The sequence below is a fragment of the Ranitomeya variabilis genome, chromosome 4, assembly GCF_051348905.1.
Source record: "Ranitomeya variabilis isolate aRanVar5 chromosome 4, aRanVar5.hap1, whole genome shotgun sequence".
Lineage (NCBI taxonomy): Eukaryota > Metazoa > Chordata > Amphibia > Anura > Dendrobatidae > Ranitomeya > Ranitomeya variabilis.
In genome coordinates, this window is record NC_135235.1 from 441,419,526 (window position 1) to 441,441,978 (window position 22,453).

At 47.1% G+C, this 22,453-nt stretch overlaps 2 protein-coding genes across 6 annotated transcripts in view; one reads left to right on the forward strand and one right to left on the reverse strand.

Moving 5' to 3' along the window:
• The window catches only part of TBC1D16 (TBC1 domain family member 16), a 79,746-nt gene extending 59,391 nt beyond the window's left edge, over positions 1 to 20,355 (reverse strand). The window contains exon 1 of one of the 2 annotated variants that reach the window (XM_077251478.1): positions 20,047 to 20,355. Coding sequence is in view for 1 of the 2 variants with exons in the window: in XM_077251477.1 (XP_077107592.1) it covers positions 20,047 to 20,109 (63 nt within the window). In the remaining variant the exon portion in view is untranslated. The remainder of the gene's footprint in view (positions 1 to 20,046) is intronic. The other variant, XM_077251477.1, reaches the window with a different exon arrangement.
• A 1-nt stretch (position 20,356) lies between these two features.
• CCDC40 (coiled-coil domain 40 molecular ruler complex subunit) overlaps positions 20,357 to 22,453 on the forward strand; it is a 49,004-nt gene continuing 46,907 nt past the window's right edge. Inside the window, exon 1 of one of the 4 annotated variants that reach the window (XM_077251472.1) lies at positions 20,357 to 20,497. In XM_077251472.1, the coding sequence (XP_077107587.1) occupies positions 20,481 to 20,497 (17 nt within the window). In that variant the 5' untranslated portion in view covers positions 20,357 to 20,480. The other 3 variants (XM_077251475.1, XM_077251471.1, XM_077251476.1) reach the window with 3 other exon arrangements.

Here is a 22,453-nt window from a genome sequence, read left to right on the forward strand (position 1 = left end):
CGCATGCGCGGCCGGTACTCCACCCCCTCCTCCCCGGATCTCACAATGGGGCAGCGGATGCGTTGAAAAACTGCATCCGCTGCCCCCGTTGTGCTTTTATTTCACAGCTAGCGTCGGTACGACGCATGGCGACGGCCCCGTACCGACTCTAGTGTGAAAGTAGCCTCAGAGAAATTTTTAAAAAGCTGCAGGAAGATCAGTCATTTTTGCAACAAAACCTTTAGGCCTCTACTAAAAGAGGAAGAATTTCACCTTTCAGCACAACGATGACTCGAAACATACCTACAAATCAACAAAAAAATGACTGTCAGAAGATCAAAGTTTTGCAATGGACCAGCCAGAGACCAGACTGAAATCCAATTCAAAACCTGTAGAGGGCGCTGTACACAGTAGATTTCACAGATTTGATGTGCAAAGAACAGGGTGGATTGATTTAAATCACGCCGATTTAAATCATGATTTAAATCACGATTTAAATCAAAAGATTTTTTTCTATTTAAATCGGATCGATTTAAATCATGATTTTAATCATGATTTAAATCACTGATTTAAATCAAAAGGTTTTTTTTAATATAAATCACGATTAAAATGAGAAGTGAGAGCAGTGCGCATGTGCGCCCATAGTTACACGGACGAAACTAGGGGCAACGATCTAACGCCAGGGTGAGGGGGGGACCCCAAAGTAAGTAAAAATCTTTTTTGTTTTACTATATGGCAATAGGTAGGTGTTTAAAAGCAGCATGTCTTAATTGTATAAAGTATTAATAGCCTCCACATTTTGTTCATACTGCCCCTTTAATTCCACACTTCTAGCTTGGTTTCACTTTTGGTTTAGTTTCTTTTTCCATTCAGTTGACATGCCCAAACTTGTTGGATAGTCAGCATCCTACAGAAACCTCTGGAAGAGCATGGCATTGTGAATGTTACACATATACAGCCTTTATTCTACTGAGTTAAACAACTCAGCTTTATCTCATGATGGAAGAACCTTTGGATGGTAAAATATTTTCCTCAAAAAGCAGTTTATTGAAAAAAATCCGATTTAAATCAAAAAAATCCGATTTAAATCAAAAAAATCCGATTTTTTTAAAAAAACATTGATTTTTATCCACCCTGGCAAAGAAGAGTGGGCAAAGCTTGCCAATTCTAGGTGTGTCCTGCTGATAGACGCCTGCCCAAAAACAATGAATAGTGTCATAAATTCAAATATTTCAACAATGTATTCGTTTCAGGGTGTGAATATTTATGCAACAACATTTCCCCCCCACCCAAAATAATTTCACTTTGGTTCTCAATGGAACTGTACAGATTAGGAATGACATTGAAGTTGGAAGAAGCTCTGAAATGATTCTCCTCAGTATGATGGGGTTTTATAGAGGTGCGTAGACTTTTTCATAGCCACTGTATATCCATATAACCCTTTAAGGACAACTTTATCTTCAAATCAAGCTTCGTTTATTGGGGTTGTGACTCCTGAAGTAAGTGAACCTAAAATGTGAGGATCTCTGAATAGATCCCCCTTTCGGGTCTCCAGTGAGTATAACATGTAGCTCACAGGATTGTGCCAACTTCCAGCTTCAGATTTCGAAATCACTGTGTGCAGGATCTGCGGTTTCCTTCCCGTGTGGATATCACGTGTTAGCGTTTCCCCTGCTTCATCTGAGAAGCATATTACTACCAGATCACTGGGAGATTACTGATGAGAGGGGGAGGAGAAGGCATCAGCCATGACAAAGAGCTACTTCATGCTCCACATGCCTAGAACCCATGCCGCGTGTTCTTGTCACATGTATTAAACCACTTTGGCCAAGAAAACTTAAAGGGAAACGGTCACTAGATTTTCTGCACTAAACCCCCAGCGCAAGCATGTTGTTATACATCAGGGGTTTAGTGTCCCAAATGTGATCATTCTAATAATGGCAGTAATTGGGGTCAAATCCCACCAAGGACAATATCTGCAAGGAGTTTGTAGGTTCTCCCCGTGTTTGCCTGGGTTTCCCCAGATTTCTTCCCACACACCAAACACGCATGTGCTGTACCATCTTGCTCCACCAAGCATTCTGGAATGCTGTAGATAAGCCCCCGATGTATCCTGAAAAGATGAGAAAAAGAGGTTAGATTATACTCACCCAGGGGTGGTCCTGCTGCGGTCCGGTCCGATGGGCGTCACGGTCCGGGGCCTCCTATCTTCATAGGATGACGTCGTCTTCTTGTATTCACTCTATGGCGCAGGAGTACTTTGTCTGCTCTGTTGAGGGGACAGCAAAGTACTGCAGTGCGCAGGCGCCGGGAAAGGTCAGAGAGGCCCGGCGCCTGTGCACTGCAGTACTTAGCTCTGCCCTCAACAGAGCAGACAAAGTACGCCTGCGCCGGAGCTGCAGCGAGATGACAAGAAGAGGACGACATCGTAAGAAGATGGGAGGCCCCGGTCCGGACCGCAACGGGACCGCCCCGGGGTGAGTATAATCTAACCTCTTTTTCTCATCTTTCATGATACAGAATGATGTAGATAAGCCCCTGATGCCGGTGGGCTTAGGCTACGTTCACATTTGCGTTGTGCGCCGCAGCGTCGGCGCCGCAGCGCACAACGCAAACAAAAACGCAGCAAAACGTATGCACAACGCTGCGTTTTGCGCCGCATGCGTCCTTTTTTTAATTGATTTTGGACGCAGCAAAAATGCAACTTGCTGCGTCCTCTGCGCCCAGACGCGGGCGCCGCAGCGACGCATGCGGCGCAAAACGCAAGTGCGACGCATGTCCATGCGCCCCCATGTTAAATATAGGGGCGCATGACGCATGCGGCGACGCTGCGGCGCCCGACGCTGCGGCACAGACCGCAAATGTGAACGTAGCCTTAGCTCACCTTCGATTTTGGGGGTGACAGGTTCCCTTTAAAACTAATAAAAAGTTTAAAAAAAAACAAAAGAAACTCATTCTCAGCAGCACATCTTGTGTGTAGACATGCTGCCGAGAAAAGTGAGATTTCACGTGCACATTCTGTACACATGGACGTACGGGTCGGGCCTGAATAAACATACAATTAAACAACCGCCGATCAGCTGACCTTTAAGGGTATGTGCACACGTCAGGATTTCTTGCAGAAATTTCCTGAAGAAAACCGGAAATTTTCTGCAAGAAATCCGCTTTATTTTTTTGGCATTTTTTCCCCGTTTTTTTCGCTTTTTTTTAGCATTTTGCAAGCGTAATTAGCTTGCAGAATGCTAAAGTTTTCCAAGCGATCTGTAGCATCGCATGGAAAACTGATTGACAGGTTGGTCACACTTGTCAAACATAGTGTTTGACAAGTGTGACCAACTTTTTACTATAGATGCTGCCTATGCAGCATCAATAGTAAAAGATAGAATGTTTAAAAATAATTAAAAAAATGGTTATACTCACCTGCAGGCGTCCGTTCCTATAGATGCTGTGTGTGTTCAGGACCTTCGATGACATCGCGGCTTGTGATTGGTCGCTGAGCGGTCACATGAGCGGTCACGCGGCCAATCACAAGGCCGCGACGTCATCGCAGGTCCTGAACACAGACCATCTAAAGGAACGGAAGCGGCAGCATGCCTCCGGGGCCATCGAAGGTGAGTATATGACTATTTTTTATTTTAATTCTTTTTTTTTGACCAATTATATGGTGCCCAGTCCGTGGAGGAGAGTCTCCTCTCCTCCACCCTGGGTACCAACCGCACATAATCTGCTTACTTCCCGCATGGTGTGCACAGCCCCGTGCGGGAAGTAAGCAGATCAATGCACTCCTAGGTATGCGGAATTCCCGCAATTCCGCATTTTTAATGAACATGTTGCTTTTTTTTTCCGCTATGCGATGTTTTCGCGGAAAAAAATGCAACATTTGCACAAGAAATGCGGAACACACTGTAAATAATAGGAGGCATACGCGTTTTCGCGTTTTTATCACGTTTTTATAGCGAAAAACGCGAAAAAAACGTGAAAAATACTGAACGTGTGCACATGGCCTAACAGCTGCAGATGGGCTGTCTTAATCCAGCCTTAGGCCGGCCTCACACTCTGCGTATAAAAATACGGTCCGTTTTTTACGGCCGTAATACGCAGAAAAGTCCCCAAAATAGTGATCCGTATGTCATCCGTAGGCAGGGTGTGTCAGCGTATTTTGCGCATGGCATCCTCCGTATGTAATCCGTATGGCATCCGTACTGCGATATTTTCTCGCAGGCTTGCAAAACCGACATCTAATGGATTTATGTGCTCAAATGTTCGTTAAAAAAATATATACAGTATATATATATATATATATATATATATATATATATATATATATATATATGTATATGTATATGTATATGTATATGTATATGTATATGTATATGTATATGTATATGTATATGTATATATATATATATATATATATATATATATATATATATATATATATATATATATTCTGTATTTATATTTAATTCAGCGCGATATATGTGAAAATTTAATTGCCGGTTTTTCATTTCTCCTTCACAAACCCGACATGATATGAGACATGGTTTACATACAGTAAACCATCTCATATCCCCTTTTTTTTTTGCATATTCCACACTACTAATGTTAGTAGTGTGTATGTGCAAAATTTGGGCGCTGTAGCTGCTAAAATAAAGGGTTGAATGGCGGAAAAAATTGGCGTGGGCTCCCGCGCAATTTTCTCCACCAGAGTGGTAAAGCCAGTGACTGAGGGCAGATATTAATAGCCAGGAGAGGGTCCATGGTTATTGGCCCCCCTGGCTACAAACATCTGCCCCCAGCCACCCCAGAAAAGGCACATCTGGAAGATGCGCCTATTCTGGCACTTGGCCACTCTCTTCCCACTCCCGTGTAGCGGTGGGATATGGGGTAATGAAGGGTTAATGTCACCTTGCTATTGTAACCCTTCATTACCCCATATCCCACCGCTACACGGGAGTGGGAAGAGAGTGGCCAAGTGCCAGAATAGGCGCATCTTCCAGATGTGCCTTTTCTGGGGTGGCTGGGGGCAGATGTTTGTAGCCAGGGGGGCCAATAACCATGGACCCTCTCCTGGCTATTAATATCTGCCCTCAGTCACTGGCTTTACCACTCTGGCGGAGAAAATTGCGCGGGAGCCCACGCCAATTTTTTCCGCCATTTAACCCTTTATTTTAGCAGCTACAGCGCCCACATTTTGCACATACACACTACTAACATTAGTAGTGTGGAATATGCAAAAAAAAAAGGGGGATATGAGATGGTTTACTGTATGTAAACCATGTCTCATATCATGTCGGGTTTAGGCAGGAGAAATGAAAAGCCGGCAATTGAATTACCGACTTTTCACTAACACCGGTGCGTATTTCTCACAAGTCACACTGCTGGCAGGGTGGATAAAAATCAATGTTTTTTAAAAAAAATCAAAAAAATCGGATTTTTTTTATTTAAATCGGATTTTTTTGATTTAAATCGGATTTCTTTCAATAAACTGCTTTTTGAGGAAAATATTTTACCATCCAAAGGTTCTTCCATCATGAGATAAAGCTGAGTTGTTTAACTCAGTAGAATAAAGGCTGTATATGTGTAACATTCACAATGCCATGCTCTTCCAGAGGTTTCTGTAGGATGCTGACTATCCAACAAGTTTGGGCATGTCAACTGAATGGAAAAAGAAACTAAACCAAAAGTGAAACCAAGCTAGAAGTGTGGAATTAAAGGGGCAGTATGAACAAAATGTGGAGGCTATTAATAGTTTATACAATTAAGACATGCTGCTTTTAAACACCTACCTATTGCCATATAGTAAAACAAAAAAGATTTTTACTTACTTTGGGGTCCCCCCCTCACCCTGGCGTTAGATCGTTGCCCCTAGTTTCGTCCGTGTAACTATGGGCGCACATGCGCACTGCTCTCACTTCTCATTTTAATCGTGATTTATATTAAAAAAAACCTTTTGATTTAAATCAGTGATTTAAATCATGATTAAAATCATGATTTAAATCGATCCGATTTAAATAGAAAAAAATCTTTTGATTTAAATCGTGATTTAAATCATGATTTAAATCGGCGTGATTTAAATCAATCCACCCTGACTGCTGGTCCGTGTGGAATCCGTATTTTTCTCGCCCCCATAGACTTTCATTGGCGATTTTTTTGCGCAATACGGTGACAAACACAGCATGCTGCGATTTTCTACGGCCGTACAAGACCGTATATTACGGATGCGTAATATACGGCAGATAGGAGCTGGGACATAGGGAATCATTGTGCCGTGTGTAATGTGAATTTTACGGACGTAGTTTATGCGCTCATACGTCCGTAAAACTCGCTAGTGTGAGGCCGGCCTTACTCTTTGATTTGTCCTGACCTTGACCTGAGCTTGTTACTCTTTAACTGACCTCCTAGTACCTGACCCTGGCTATTCCTCTGACTTCACTACATCTCCTGATTTTGTCCCTGTTCTTGACCTGACAAGTTTACCACTTCTGCCTCAGAATCGATGCACCGGCCAGCAGCCACTCCATGGATACAACCCCAGGGCCCCTGTTATAGGCCCAGACTCCTGAAGAAGGTTAAAAGATGAAGGCCACGGTATCTCTGGAACCTAAGTAGTGTGGTTGTGTCAAGTCTGTCTCAGAAAACCTTTTTTGTGTCAACAGCCTCAGACAGGTCTTTTTTAGTGATGAGCGAATATACTCGTTACTCGAGATTTCCCGAGCACGCTCGGGGGTCCTCCGAGTATTTTTTAGTGCTCGGAGATTTAGTTTTCCTCACCTCAGCTGAATGATTTACATCTGTTAGCCAGCATAAGTACATGTGGGGATTCCCTAGCAACCAAGCAACCCCCACATGTACTTATGCTGGCTAACAGATGTAAATCATTCAGCTGTGGCAATAAAAAACAATCTCTGAGCACTAAAAAAATACTCGGAGGTCACCCGAGCGTGCTCGGAAAATCTCGAGTATATTCGCTCATCACTAGTCTTTTTTTTTACCTTTAGAGCACATGCACGCTCGGTCATGACAAATATACAGTGTCATGTAAAAATTTGGGCACCCCTGGTCAAAATTCCTGATATTGTGAACAGTTAACCAACGTGAAGATGAAATGATCTCGAAAAGGCCTAAAGTTAACGATGACACATTTTGTTTGTATTTTAGGAAGGGAAGGGGGGGGGGGGGGGGGGAGTATATATTTTAACCCTTTCAAGACCTTGCCCTTTTCCGTTTTTGCATTCTCGTTTTTCGCTCCCCTCCCTCCCAGAGCCATAACTTTTTATTTTTCCGTCAATATGGCCATGTGAGGGCTTGTTTTTTGCGGAACAATTTGCACTTTTGAACGACATCATTGGTTTTAGCATGTTGTGTACTAGAAAATGGGAAAAAAATTCCAAGTGCGGTGAAATTGCAAAAAAAGTGCAATCCCACACTTGTTTTTTTGTTTAGCTTTTTTGCTAGTTTCACTAAGTGCTAAAACTGACCTGCCATTATGATTCTCCAGGTCATTACGAGTTCATAGACACCAAACATGTCTAGGTTACGCTTTATCTAAGTGGTAAAAAAAAAAAAAAATCTAAACTTTGCTTTAAAAAAAAAAAACATGCCATTTTCTGATACCGTAGCGTCTCCAATTTTCGTGATCTCGGGTCAGTTGAGGGCTTATTTTTTGCGTGCTGAGCAGATGTTTTTAATGATACGATTTTGGTGTAGATACGTTCTTTTGATCGCCCGTTATTGCATTTTAATGCAATGTCGCGGTGACCAAAAAACCATAATTATGGCGTTTCGAATTTTTTTCTCGCTACGCTGTTTAGAGATCAGGTCAATCATTTTTTTTTTTTTTTATTGATAGATTGGGCGGTTCTGAACGCGGTGATACCAAATATGTGTAGGTTTGATTTTTTTTAATTGTTTTATTTTGAATGGGGCGAAAGGGGGGTGATTTAAACTTTTATATTTTTTTAAAACTTTTTTTTTTTTTTTTTTTTTAACTTTTGCCATGCTTCAATAGCCCTCATGGGAGACTAGAAGCTGGCACAACTGGATCGGCTCAGCTACATAGCAGCGATCATCAGATCGCTGCTATGTGGCTGAATTGCAGGCTTGCTATGAGCGCCAACCACAGGGTGGCGCTCACAGCAAGCCGACATCAGCAACCATAGAGGTCTCAAGGAGATCATGTGACGGGGGTTAGCGTTGCGCGCATTTCTGGCCCGATGGCCAGAAGCGCCGGTTAAATGCCGCTGTCAGGGTTTGACAGCGGCATTTACCGTATTTTCCGGACTACAAGATGCACTTTTTTCCCCAAAAATGTAAGGGGAAAATGGGGGTGCGTCTTGTAGTCGGAATATACTTACAAATTATGCGGCAGCGGTCCTGATGCAGCCTCCCTTCCCATGCTGGTGCGGCTGTGCTGCGGGCTGGGACTGTGCTGCGGGCAGGGGCTGTGCTGTGGGGCTGTGGCAGCGGCTCTCTGGGCTCAGTGGGGGCTCCGACGGCATTTCTTCAAAGCCCGGAGGCCCCCCGCTCATCCGGCATGTTGCGGTGGCCTCCGAGAACATAGGCGCCAGGAAAATGGCCGCCGGGCCGGCGCACGCTCAGATTTAAATCTCGTCAATGAGATCTCGTCTCCTGAGATCTCGGGGCGAGATCTCGGCAACAAGATCTGAATCTGAGCGTGCGCCAGCCCGGCGGCCATTTTCCTGGAGCCCATGTTCTCGGAGGCCACCGCAACATGCCGGATGAGCGGGGGGCCTCCGGGCTTTGAAGAAATGCCGTCGGAGCCCCCACTGAGCCCAGAGAGCCGCTGCCACAGCCCCGCAGCACAGCCTGTGCCCCAGAGCCCAGCCACTGCCCGCAGCACAGCTTGTGCCCCAGAGCTCAGCCTGTGCCCCAGAGCCCAGCCACTGCCCGCAGCACAGCTTGTGCCCCAGAGCCCAGCCTGTGCCCCAGAGCCCAGCCTGTGCCCCAGAGCCCAGCCTGTGCCCCAGAGCCCAGCCACTGCCCGCAGCACAGCTTGTGCCCCAGAGCCCAGCCTGTGCCCCAGAGCCCAGCCTGTGCCCCAGAGCCCAGCCACTGCCCGCAGCACAGTTTGTGCCCCAGAGCCCAGCCTGTGCCCCAGAGCCCAGCCACTGCCCGCAGCACAGCTTGTGTCCCAGAGCCCAGCCTGTGCCCCGGAGCCCAGCCACTGTTCTGGAGCGGAGCACAGCCCCTACCCCGGAGCACAGAGCCTCCACCCCTGCCCAAGCACAGAGCACCGGCCTGGAATGGGATTTCCTGGAGGTCAACGCACCAGCCTGGACCACCGAAAGGCCCCTGTGACCACTTCTCCACCTATGGCGATCCCTTCACTGGTAAGCTGAATTCGGACTGTAAGACGTACCCCCATTTGAAACATTTTTTTTTTCCTTATTTTTATTCTGAAAATTTGGGGTGCGTCTTATAGTCCGAAAAATACGGTAACTAGTTAATAGCGGTGGGTGAATTGCGATTCCACCTGTTGCTATTGCGGGCACGTTAGCTGTTCAAAACAGCTGACATGTCCCGGCTTTCATGCGGGCTCACCGCCGCAGCCCGCATCAAAGCGGGGGTACCGACCTCCGTTGTAATAGAACGGCGGAGGTCAGTAAGGGGTTAATAATAATAATTTTTATTTATATAGAGCCAACATATTCTGCAGCAATTAGCGGGGACATGTACAGACTACAGACAATAAATTCAATACAAGTTCAAACAAGTTAAACAGTGACATTAGGAGTGAGGTCCCTGCTCGCAAGCTTACAATCTACAAGGAAATGGGGGGACACAATAGGTGAGAAGTGCTTGTTATTTCAGGTCTGGCAATTATAATACATAGGGATTTTCATATAAAGCTGCATGATCCGGTCATCAGCCCATGTGTTTAACCCCTTTCTGACCTCGGAAGGGATAGTACGTCCGAGGTCAGAAGCCCTGCTTTGATGCGGGCTCCGGCGGTGAGCCCGCATCAAAGCCGGGACATGTCAGCTGTTTTGAACAGCTGGCATGTGCCCGCAATAGCGGCGGGTGAAATCGTGATTCACCCGCCGCTATTAACTAGTTAAATGCCGCTGTCAAACGCAGACAGCGGCATTTAACCAGCGCTTCCGGACGGAAATGAGCGCATTGCTGAGACCTCTATGGTTACTGATCGCGCCGGTAGCTGTGAGCGCCACCCTGTGGTCGGCGCTCATAGCACACCTACATTTCTGCTGCATAGCAGCGATCTAATGATCGCTGCTATGTAGCAGAGCCGATCGCGTTGTGCCAGCTTCTAGCCTCCTAAAAATTTGAAACGCCAGAATTACTTTTTTTTGGTCGCCGCGACATTGAATTAAAATGCAATAACGGGCGATCAAAAGAACGTATCTGTACCGAAATGGTATCATTAAAAACTCCAACTCGGCACGCAAAAAATAAGCCCTCAACCGACCCCAGATCATGAAAAATGGAGACGCTACGGGTATCGAAAAATGGCGCAATTTTTTTTTTTTTTAACAACGTTTAGAATTTTTTTTCACCACTTAGATAAAAAATAACCTAGTCATGTTAGGTGTCTATGAACTTGCAATGACCTGGAGAATCATAATGGCTGGTCAGTTTTAGCATTTAGTGAACCTAGCAAAAAAGCCAAGCAAAAAACAAGTGTGGGACTGCACTTTTTTTTGCAATTTCACTGCACTTGGAATTTTTTTACCGTTTTCTAGTACACGACATGCTAAAACCAATGATGTTGTTCAAAAGTACATCTCGTCCCGCAAAAAATAAGCCCTCACATGGCCATATTGACGGAAAAATAAAAAAAGTTATGGCTCTGGGAAGGAGGGGAGTGAAAAACGAACACGGAAAAACGGAAAATCCCAAGGTCATGAAGGGGTTAAGTGCAATAGTCAAGTATTAACCCCTTCATGACCCAGCCTATTTTGGCCTTAATGACCTTGCCGTTTTTTGCAATTCTGACCAGTGTCCCTTTATGATGTAATAACTCGGGAACGCTTCAACGGATCCTAGCGATTCTGAGATTGTTTTTTCGTGACATATTGGGCTTCATGGTAGTGGTAAATTTAGGTCGATAATTTCCGCGTTTGTGAAAAAAATGGAAATTTGGTGAAAATTTTGAAAATTTTGCAATTTTCACATTTTGAATTTTTATTCTGTTAAACCAGAGAGTTATGTGACACAAAATAGTTAATAAATAACGTTTCCCACATGTCTACTTTACATCAGCACAATTTTGGAAACAACATTTTTTTTTGCTAGGAAGTTATAAGGGTTAAAATTTGACCAGTGATTTCTCATTTTTACAACAAAATTTACAAAACCATTTTTTTTAGGGACCACCTCACATTTGAAGTCAATTTGAGGGTTCTATATGGCTGAAAATACCCAAAAGTGACACCATTCTAAAAACTGCACCCCTCAAGGTGCTCAAAACCACATTCAAGAAGTTTATTAACCCTTCAGGTGCTTCACAGCAGCAGAAGCAACATGGAAGGAAAAAATGAACATTTAACTTTTTAGTCACAAAAATCATCTTTTAGCAACAATTTTTTTATTTTCCCAAGGGTAAAAGGAGAAACTGGACCACGAATGTTGTTGTCCAATTTGTTCTGAGTACGCTGATACCTCATATGTGGGGGTAAACCACTGTTTGGGCGCACGGCAGAACTCGGAAGGGAAGGAGCGCCATTTGACTTTTTGAATGAAAAATTATCTCCATCGTTAGCGGACACCATGTCGCGTTTGGAGAGCCCCTGTGTGCCTAAACATTGGAGCTTCCCCACAAGTGACCCCATTTTGGAAAGGAGACCCCCCAAGGAACTTATCTAGATGCATAGTGAGCACTTTAAACCCTCAGGTGCTTCACAAATTGATCCGTAAAAATGAAAAAGTACTTTTTTTTCACAAAAAAATTCTTTTAGCCTCAATTTTTTAATGTTCACATGGGCGACAGGATAAAATGGATCCTAAAATTTGTTGGGCAATTTCTCCTGAGTACGCCGATACCTCATATGTGGGGGTAAACCACTGTTTGGGCGCATGGCAAGGCTCGGAAGGGAAGGCGCGCCATTTGACTTTTTGAATGGAAAATGAGCTCCAATCGTTAGCGGACACCATGTCGCGTTTGGAGAGCCCCTGTGTGCCTAAACATTGGAGCTCCCCCACAAGTGACCCCATTTTGGAAACTAGACCCCCCAAGGAACTTATCTAGATGCATAGTGAGCACTTTAAACCAACAAGTGCTTCACAGAAGTTTATAACGCAGAGCCATGAAAATAAAAAATAATTTTTCTTTCCTCAAAAATGATTTTTAGCCCAGAATTTTTTATTTTCCCAAGGGTTACAGGAGAAATTGGACCCCAAAAGTTGTTGATCAGTTTCTCCTGAGTACGCTGGTACCCCATATGTGGGGGTAAACCACTGTTTGGGCACACGTCGGGGCTCGGAAGGGAGAGAGCACCATTTTACTTTTTCAACGCAAGATTGGCTGGAATCAATGGTGGCGCCGTGTCGCGTTTGGAGACCCCTGATGTGCCTAAAAAGTGGAAACCCCTCAATTCTAACTCCAACACTAACCCCAACACACCCCTAACTCTAATCCCAACCCTAACCACAACCCTAACCCCAACACACCCCTAACCCTAGTCTTACCCCTAATTCCAACCCTAACCCTAAGGGTATGTGCTCACGTTGCGGATTTGTGTGGATTTTTCCGCAGTTTTTGAAAAATCTGCAGGTAAAACGCACTGCGCTTTACCTGCGGATTTACAGCGTATTTCCAGTGTTTTTTGTGTGGATTTCACTTGCGGATTCCTATTATGGAGCAGGTGTAAAACGCTGCGGAATTGCACAAAGAATTGACATGCTGCGGAAAATACAACGCAGCGTTTCCGCTCTGTATTTTCCGCACCATGGGCACAGCGGATTTGGTTTTCCATAGGTTTATGTGGTACTGTAAACGTGATGGAAAACTGATACGAATCCGCAGCGACCAATCCGCTGCGGATCCGCAGCCAAATCCGCACCGTGTGCACATAGCCTAATTCTAACCCTAATTCTAACCCTAATTCTAACCCTAGCCCTAAGTGCAACCCTAGCCCTAAGTGCAACCCTAGCCCTAAGTGCAACCCTAGCCCTAAGTGCAACCCTAGCCCTAAGTGCAACCCTAGCCCTAAGTGCAACCCTAAGTGCAACCCTAAGTGCAACCCTAAGTGCAACCCTAGGTGCAGCCCTAAGTGCAACCCTAGCCCAAAGTGCAACCCTAGCCCTAAGTGCAACCCTAGCCCTAAGTGCAACCCTAGCCCTAAGTGCAACCCTAGCCCTAAGTGCAACCCTAGCCCTAAGTGCAACCCTAGCCCTAAGTGCAACCCTAGCCCTAAGTGCAACCCTAGCCCTAAGTGCAACCCTAGCCCTAAGTGCAACCCTAGCCCTAAGTGCAACCCTAGCTCTAAGTGCAACCCTAGCTCTAAGTGCAACCCTAGCCCTAAGTGCATCCCTAGCCCTAAGTGCAACCCTAGCCCTAAGTGCAACCCTAGCCCTAAGTGCAACCCTAGCCCTAAGTGCAACCCTAAGTGCAACCCTAAGTGCAACCCTAGCCCTAAGTGCAACCCTAGGTGCAGCCCTAAGTGCAACCCTAGCCCTAAGTGCAACCCTAGCCCTAAGTGCAACCCTAGCCCTAAGTGCAACCCTAAGTGCAACCCTAAGTGCAACCCTAGGTGCAGCCCTAAGTGCAACCCTAGCCCTAAGTGCAACCCTAGCCCTAAGTGCAACCCTAGCCCTAAGTGCAACCCTAGCCCTAAGTGCAACCCTAGCCCTAAGTGCAACCCTAGCCCTAAGTGCAACCCTAGCCGTAAGTGCAACCCTAAGTGCAACCCTAAGTGCAACCCTAGCCGCAGCCCTAAGTGCAGCCGCAGCCCTAAGTGCAACCCTAGCCCTAAGTGCAACCCTAGCCCTAAGTGCAACCCTAGCCCTAAGTGCAACCCTAGCCCTAAGTGCAACCCTAGCCCTAAGTGCAACCCTAGCCCTAAGTGCAACCCTAGCCCTAAGTGCAACCCTAGCCCTAAGTGCAACCCTAGCCCTAAGTGCAACCCTAGCCCTAAGTGCAACCCTACCCCTAACCCTAATGGAAAAACAAAAATAATTATATTTTCTATATTTTATTATGGGGGTGATAAAGGGGGGGATTTATTTACAATTTTTTTTTATTTTGATCGCTGTGATAGAACTTATCACAGCGACCAAAATGTGCAGGAACGAATCTGCCGGCTGGCAGGTTCGGCGGGCGCACTGCGCAAGCGCCCGCCATTTTCCAAGATGGCGGCGCCCATGAAGAAGACGGCCAGACACCGGGAGGGACTTTGGAGCTAGGTAAGTATGGGGGGGGGTGGGATTGGAACACGGGGGGGGGATCGGAGGACCTGGGGAGCGGACAGGAGGACCGGGGGAGCCGACAGGAGGGAGGAGGGGAGCGGAACGGAGATCGGGGCAAAAAGGACGACTGGGGAGGTGATCGGTGGGGTGGGGTGGGGGCAGATCGGGGTCTCCAGCCATGGCAGATGCTATCGCAGCATCGGCCATGGCTGGATTGTAATATTTCACCATTTTCATAGGTGAAATATTACAAATCGCTCTGATTGGCTGTTGAAAGTGAAACTGCCAATCAGAGCGATCGTAGCCACGGGGGGGTGAAGCCACCCCCCCTGGGCTGAAGTACCACTCCCCCTGTCTCTGCAGATCGGGTAAAATGGGAGTTAACCCCTTCACCCGATCTGCAGGGACGCGATCATTCTGTGACACAGCATATGCGTCACAGGTCGGATTGGCACCGACTTTCATGACGCATACGCTGTGTCACAGGTCGGGAAGGGGTTAAGTGCAGTTATCATGTGCATGGAGGGTGTGGAGACAGATAAATAGTAGAGTGCAGATTCAGAATAATATTTGGAAGGAGGGAACAGGGCAAAGTTAGTCTACTGAGTAGTTGATGTGGTAGGCTTGTTTGAAGAGATGGTTTTCCAAGCGCTCTTGAATAGGTCGGGGCTAGGTATCAGTCTGATTGTCTGGGGAAGTGCATTCCAGAGAGCTGGCGCAGCATGAGAGAAGTCTTGGAGACGGAGGTGCGAGGTTCGGATTACAGGGGATGTTAAGGCCCCGTCTCACATAGCGAGATCGCTAGCGAGATCGCTGCTGAGTCACAAGTTTTGTGACGCAACAGCGACCTCAGTAGCGATCTCGCTATGTGTGACACGTACCAGCGATCAGGCCCCTGCTGTGAGATCGCTGGTCGTGTCGGAATGGCCTGGACCTTTTTTTGGTCGTTGAGGTCCCGCTGACATCGCTGAATCGGTGTGTGTGACACCGATCCAGCGATGTCTTCACTGGTAACCAGGGTAAACATCGGGTTACTAAGCGCAGGGCCGCGCTTAGTAACCCGATGTTTACCCTGGTTACAAGCGTAAATGTAAAAAAAACAAACAGTACATACTCACCATCTGATGTCCGTCAGGTCCCTTGCCGTCTGCTTCCTGCTCTCACTGACTGAGTGCCGTACAGTGAGAGCGCAGCACAGCAGTGACGTCACCGCTGCGCTCTGCTCTCACTGTACGGCGGCACTCAGTCAGAGCCGGAAGCAGACGGCAAGGGACCTGACGGACATCAGAAGGAGAGTATGTACTGTTTGTTTTTTTTGGTAACCAGGGTAAACATCGGGTTACTAAGCGCGGCCCTGCGCTTAGTAACCCGATGTTTACCCTGGTTACCCGGGTACTGCAGGGGGACTTCGGCATCGTTGAAGACAGTTTCAACGATGCCGAAGTCGTTCCCCTGATCGTTGGTCGCTGGAGAAAGTTGACTGTGTGACAGCTCCCCAGCGACTTATCAACGATCACGGCCAGGTCGTATCGCTGGTCGTGATCGTTGGTAAATCGCTATGTGAGACGGGGCCATTAGTCTTAGGTTATTTGTAGAATGGAGGGCACATGTAGGGCAATAGACAGAGATGAGAGAGGAGATATAAGGCGGTGCAGAACTGTGGAGGGCTTTGTGGGTGAGAGAGGGGAGTTTATACTGGACCCTGTAGCGAATGGGTAGCCAGTGTAATGACTGGCACAAGATGGAGGCATCAGTGAAGCGGCTGGACAGAAATATGACTCTGGCTGCCGCATTCAAGATGGATTGGAGAGGAGAAAGTTTGGTAAGAGGGAGACCGATCAGAAGAGAGTTGCAGTAGTCCAGACAAGAATGAATAAGAGCGACAGTAAGAGTCTTAGCAGTTTCAACGGTGAGAAAAGGTCGGATTCTGGAGATGTTTTTAAGATGCAGGTGACAAGAGCAAGTGCGTGATCGGATATAGGGGTTAATATTATACATTAAAAATTACAAAAAGGAAAATGGGCCGATGCAAAAGTTTGAGCACCGTGCATGGTTAGGACCTATTTGGGGCTGAATCCCCTATTGCAAGTATCACATCTTGTAAACGCTTTTTGCAGCCAGTCAAGAGTCTTTCAGTTCTTGTTTGAGGGATTTTTATCCATTCTTCCTTGGAAAATCCTTCCAGTTCTGTGAGATTCCTGGGTCGTCTTGCATGCTCTGCTATTATGAGGTCTAGCTACAGGTTTTCAATGATCAGATCAGGGGACTGTGAGGGCCATTGTAAAACCTTCAGCTTGCACCTTTTGAGGTAGTCTATTGTGGATTTTGGCGTATGTTTAGGATCATTATCCATTTGTAGAAGCCATCATCTTCTCAACTTCAGCTTTTTTACAGATGGTGTTATGTTTGCATCAAGAATTTATTGAAATTTCATTGAATCCATTTTTCCCTCTACCTGAGAAATGGTGTCCATGCCATTGGCTGCAACACAACCGCAAAGCATAATTGACCCACCACCATGCTTAATGGTTGGGGAGATGTTGCTTTCCTGAAATGAAATTCTGTGCCCTTTTTTCTCCATGCATACCTTTGATCAAAGTGGCCAAAGAGTTCTATTTTAACCTCATTGGTCAGCAAGACTTGTTTCCAAAATACATCAGGCTTGCTTAGATGCGCTTTTGCATACTTCTGATGCTGAATTTTATGGTGAGGACACAGGAGAGGTTTTCTTCTAATGACTCATCCATGAAGGCCGTATTTGTGCAGGTGTCTCTGAACAATAGAACAACGCACCACAATTCTAGAGCCTGCTAAAGCTTTCAGAAGGCCTTTTGCAGTCAAGCAGGGGGTTCTGATTTGCCTCTTTAGCAATCCTATGAACAACTCTCACTGAAATTTTGCTTGGTCTTCCAGACCTTATCTTGACCTCCACTGTCCCTTAATTATACTTCGAACTAAAGAAAAGGCAACTTGAAACCACTTTGCTATCTTCTTAAAGCCTTCTCCTGCTTTGTAGGCTTCCACCGTTTTCATTTTCAGAGTGCTAGAAGAACCCATGGATTCTGTTTTTTGGCACAAGGATAGAGGAGGCTGGGTTTTTATAAAGCTGGGAAAATTGTGTCATCTGGCCTTTCCTAACAATGATAGTGAACAAGCCATTACCCTGACAGGCTAATTAAGGTCTGAAACCTTGGTCAACGTTATCTGAGCACACAAATCTCCAATGGTGCACAAACATTTACAACAGTCTATTTTCGTTTTTGTAATATAAAACTTTTTTTGCCTAAAACAAAGGAAATGTGCCATCTTTAACTTTAGGCCTTTTAGAGATCATTTACTCTTCAACTTTCATAACTTCACAATAACAGTAGTTCTTGACCAGGGGTGTCCAAACGTTTGCATGATCTCAGTAGAAGTAATATTTGGCCATCAGCTATTGAGTGTGGATGACCGGCTTTGCTCCTCATACTCACTCAGACGAGCAAAGGGGAGAGGGGAATAAGAAGCTGCCAGACTCCTCCATCAGTGGGTTACCTCCCGTGGGAACGTAGGATGCCCACCCTTCTTACCCCGGGACTTAGGTTGTCAGGGGGGCATGGGGAACCATATACATTAGTCAGCTCTTATGCTGCATGTTGAGGACTCGCCTGACTCCCATCTGGTGGATTTCGGCACCTTAGGCTCCTTCCTGCTTACAATACATGAGTGTATACGGTGACAAAAGTAATGTATATGGCCCTAGGATGATTATACCATGCACAGCTCTGACCGCCCCATTCTCCTAGGGAGGCGAATGTAACAGAAAACACACACTTCCCGAGGAAAAACAGATTAAATTAACCCTTTAACTCCCCCAACACCAGACACACTTGACAAGTTTTTATGCATATGCGACATATAAGTTGTCACTTTCTTTGAGCATTAGGATGTGAAGGGTTCAAAATGCTTCTGATTACTACATAGATAATAAGTGTTATTTATACAACGATAACTTTCCAAGTTGCCCGTCCTGGTCAGTATCTCTGCTTGCTGTCATTCAGCGGCATCTCGCATTGTCCCGATCATGTGACCGACGCGCGGCTCTGACACTGCGAGGAGTCACATGACTGCGACTGATTGGCGGACACTAGAACTCATGATGAAGAACAGTGATCTGTATAGAGTTTGTCAATGTACAAAAACATTTCGCAAACCAGAAAGTCCTCTGAAAAAAAATGTTAAAAAATTGGATACGTTTAAAATTTTTGAAAAATAAAAGTTGACATTTTTTTTTAAACAAACTATTCTTGTCAAAATGACAGACACCAGAAATGACGCCGATGGACTCCAAAACATGTAAGTTGGGTAAGTCAGGCACCAGATTCGGCACAGCGCTGTGGCTTCCTTTATAAACAGAAGCCACTAAGGCCGTTCTTGATTACCCGTGATCATTTTCAAAGTGGCTGCCCACCAATACAGAAAAATAGCAGCTTCCTTCCAGAAATAGCACCACCCCACTCTAAAGGTTATGTGTGGTATTGCAGTTAGACTACATGGAAGATAATGGGGCTGAGCTGCAATACCCCACACACAGTGTGACCGAGGGGGCGCAGTTATTGGAAGAAAAGCCATGATTGGCTAATATTGAGAACCTCCTATCTCCAGGTCGTGTCATCCGATATCAACTTCTGGAGGGAAGAAATGTGGTGTGACAATTGTCTTTGTCGAGGAGGGCGTGTCCCTATAATCAGCACTGATTGGCCAGAGCACAGCGACACCCACCAGCTGTTACCACCCAGTTGTCAATTCATTCATATATTTTTAAGAGGAATAACAGGAACAGATCAATGCAAAGGCCTAAGAAAAGATACGCCATCAGGAATCCTGTTTAAAGGGGATGTCCAGTGAAAACAAGTTATCGCCTATCCACCGCATAGGTGACCACTTATTGATCATGGGGGTCCGACCACTGGGACCTTCACCGACTGGCAGAACATTGAACTTTACCCCCTAAAGCAGCAGTGCAAATGTGACCACCGCTCTGTTCACTCCTTACGGGGCTGATGGGCACTTAACAACAACCCTATACAGAATGAACGGAGCACAGGTCGGCCGTCCACCTGCCACACCATTCTGTAAATGGGATAATCATTCGCCGACGGGGGCACGTCACCCACCGATCAGCAAGTGGTCACCTATTCTTAGGAAATGTGGCAACGTGTGTTGACCGGACAACCCCTTTAAATACAAGGACATCATCTTCCTGGCGTTTATAGGAGCCCCTCACGTTTGTGGGAGTTTCCTACCAATATTGTAAAAAGACCCCCAAAAGTCATCAGACCCTGCTGAGCTCAGAGATCAGACGACTGTATGGGGGGCTTCTATCTGTGCCCCCACAGATTATGCCAGGATGGAGACCGGGCGGTGGTGGCTAAGCCTTGTGTACAGTCAGCTATATACACACTAATGGGGAATGTACACAGGGACCCCAATGGGGACAGGGATGACAAATGATTAGTGGGGGCATGAGCAGAGACCCCCAGGCGAGGACGCTCCCAGCTGTCCCACTCACAAAGAAAACTCCAAAGAAAAGTGATGTCAGCCGGACCTCCCGAGAGTGGGTGTGTATATATATATATATTATTCCCCATATATATAGGATATACAGGCACCTGCGGCCCCGGTCACCCATCCTCCTACCTTCTCCGCTCTCTGCTGCCCGTGGGTCACACTGCCCCGTCCGGCCGCAGCCACGAGCACCATCCAGGGAGCGGGCGGGGCGGATCCGGGTAACCCCTTCCCTGCCAGGCTGGACACCGTCAGCAGTCTCCGCGCACAGGAGACCGTGCCAGCATCATCGGAGGTCGCAGCTCTGGCCGAGCACAGCACGCTGTGTGCACGATGCCCATGTTATGCCGTCACCTAGGACTACACCAGCCAGGGGCAGACAAGCCCCCCACATGGTGACCGGTGAGGGCGCCTCCTCACTACACCGCCGACCTCCGCAATGGTCCCATACACACCAGTGTCGGGAGAAACACTTCAGCCCCCCCCTCCTCTGAAGGGGCTTTGGTACAGTCCAACACAGGTCACGCCTATTCCGGAAGTTGACAACGTCGCTTAGCAACGAGAAGATGTCTGGAGCGCGGAGGTCGGTGCCCCGTATCTCTGGTCACTGAGGTGATCTTTATTATATCGGAGCGGGAGGTGATGGCAGTGTAAAGCATGGTGGACGGGGGACGGAGCTGCAGTGCCGGTGACACGGTGACTGCTGGCACAGGGGCCGTGTATAGCACCAGATCCGCATCCCCCGAGCCCGACCTGCCTCCCAGCAGTCCCATAGACATTGTATGGAGGGATCGGTGAGGCCCCGAGCAGCCCTATCTTGTCACCAGGCTAAGCCCTTAATGGGATTGTGTTTAGCCAAGGAATGTTTTTGTTTTAAAGAGGTACAGAATGGGTTAATCTAGTAACCTTTCCTCTCCTGTTCCACCTGACCGCTGCAGTCAGTCCCATCATCACGCAATGATTGGCTGCAGCGGTCGCATGTCCATGGTGGGCCATCACAGCAGCAGACCGCAAACACCAGAGCAGCAGGGGATTGGTAAGGTGAATAGGGCTCATTATATTACCCAGTCATGGCAACAGGACGTGCTGTGCCTCGCTCTGCGGCATCTAACAGCAGGAATAGGAGACCGCTCCTGTTACAGGCAAAGGCCGGCTGTGTAGCACTCCACACATGCAGACCGGGGCAGGGGTGTAGGGATGTGCATCGAGGGGTTAATGCTTCAATTCCATTTTCTTTCTATAGCGCTAACATATTCCGCAGCGCTTTACAGTTTGCACACATTATCATCGCTGTACCCAATGGGGCTCACAGTCTAGATTCCCTATCAGTATGTCTTTGGAATGTGGGAGGAAACCGGAGAACCCGGAGGAAACCCACCCAAAACACAGGAGAACACACAAACTCCTTGCAGATGTTGTCCAAGGTGGGATTTGAACCCAGGACTCCAGCGCTGCAAGGCTGCAGTGCTAATCACTGAGCCACCATACAGTGCTTGCCACTGAGCCACCATACAGTGCTAACCACTGAACCACCATACAGTGCTAACCACTGAGCCACCGTATAGTGCTAACCACTGAGCCACCATACAGTGCTTGCCACTGAGCCACCGTACAGTGCTAACCACTGAGCCACCATACAGTGCTTGCCACTGAGCCACCGTACAGTGCTAACCACTGAGCCACCGTGCAGTGCTAACCACTGAGCCACAGTACAGTGCTAACCACTGAGCCACCGTACAGTGCTAACCACTGAGCCACCATACAGTGCTTGCCACTGAGCCACCGTACAGTGCTAACCACTGAGCCACCGTGCAGTGCTAACCACTGAGCCACAGTACAGTGCTAACCACTGAGCCACAGTACAGTGCTAACCACTGAGGCTGAGAGTACTGCCTGACAGCATATTGTGCAGATGTGTTGTGGGGCATTGTATTTGGTGGGCATTGTATGGTGTGTTGGGGGGTATACTGTGTGGAGGGGTTGTGGGACATTATGTTCTTTTGGGGGAGGTGCTGCGGGGTATTATATTGCACGGGGGGAATGCACTGTGGGGATAGCATACTGTATGGGTGGGATTGTGGGGCATCATACATTGTGTTGGGGCACGTCTTGTGAAATGAGTAGCCCACATGTGGGAACACTAATGGGGGTCAGTATTTCTGTATGGCGCAGACCACTCATAGACTGGGCAAGGACAGGTAGGGGCTTAACATACAGTGATAACTGCTGCGTCCCACTGCGTCCCACTATCCTAGCTTCCAGAGTTGGGGGTCCGGCAGCCGTCTCTCTATCCTAGCTTCCAGAGTTGGGGGGTCCGGCAGCCATCTCTCTATCCTAGCTTCCAGAGTTGGGGGGTCCGGCAGCCATCCCTCTATCCTAGCTTCCAGAGTTGGGGGGTCCGGCAGCCGTCTCTCTATCCTAGCTTCCAGAGTTGGGGGGTCCGGCAGCCGTCTATATCCTAGCTTCCAGAGTTGGGGGGTCCGGCAGCCATCTCTCTATCCTAGCTTCCAGAGTTGGGGGGTCCGGCAGCCGTCCCACT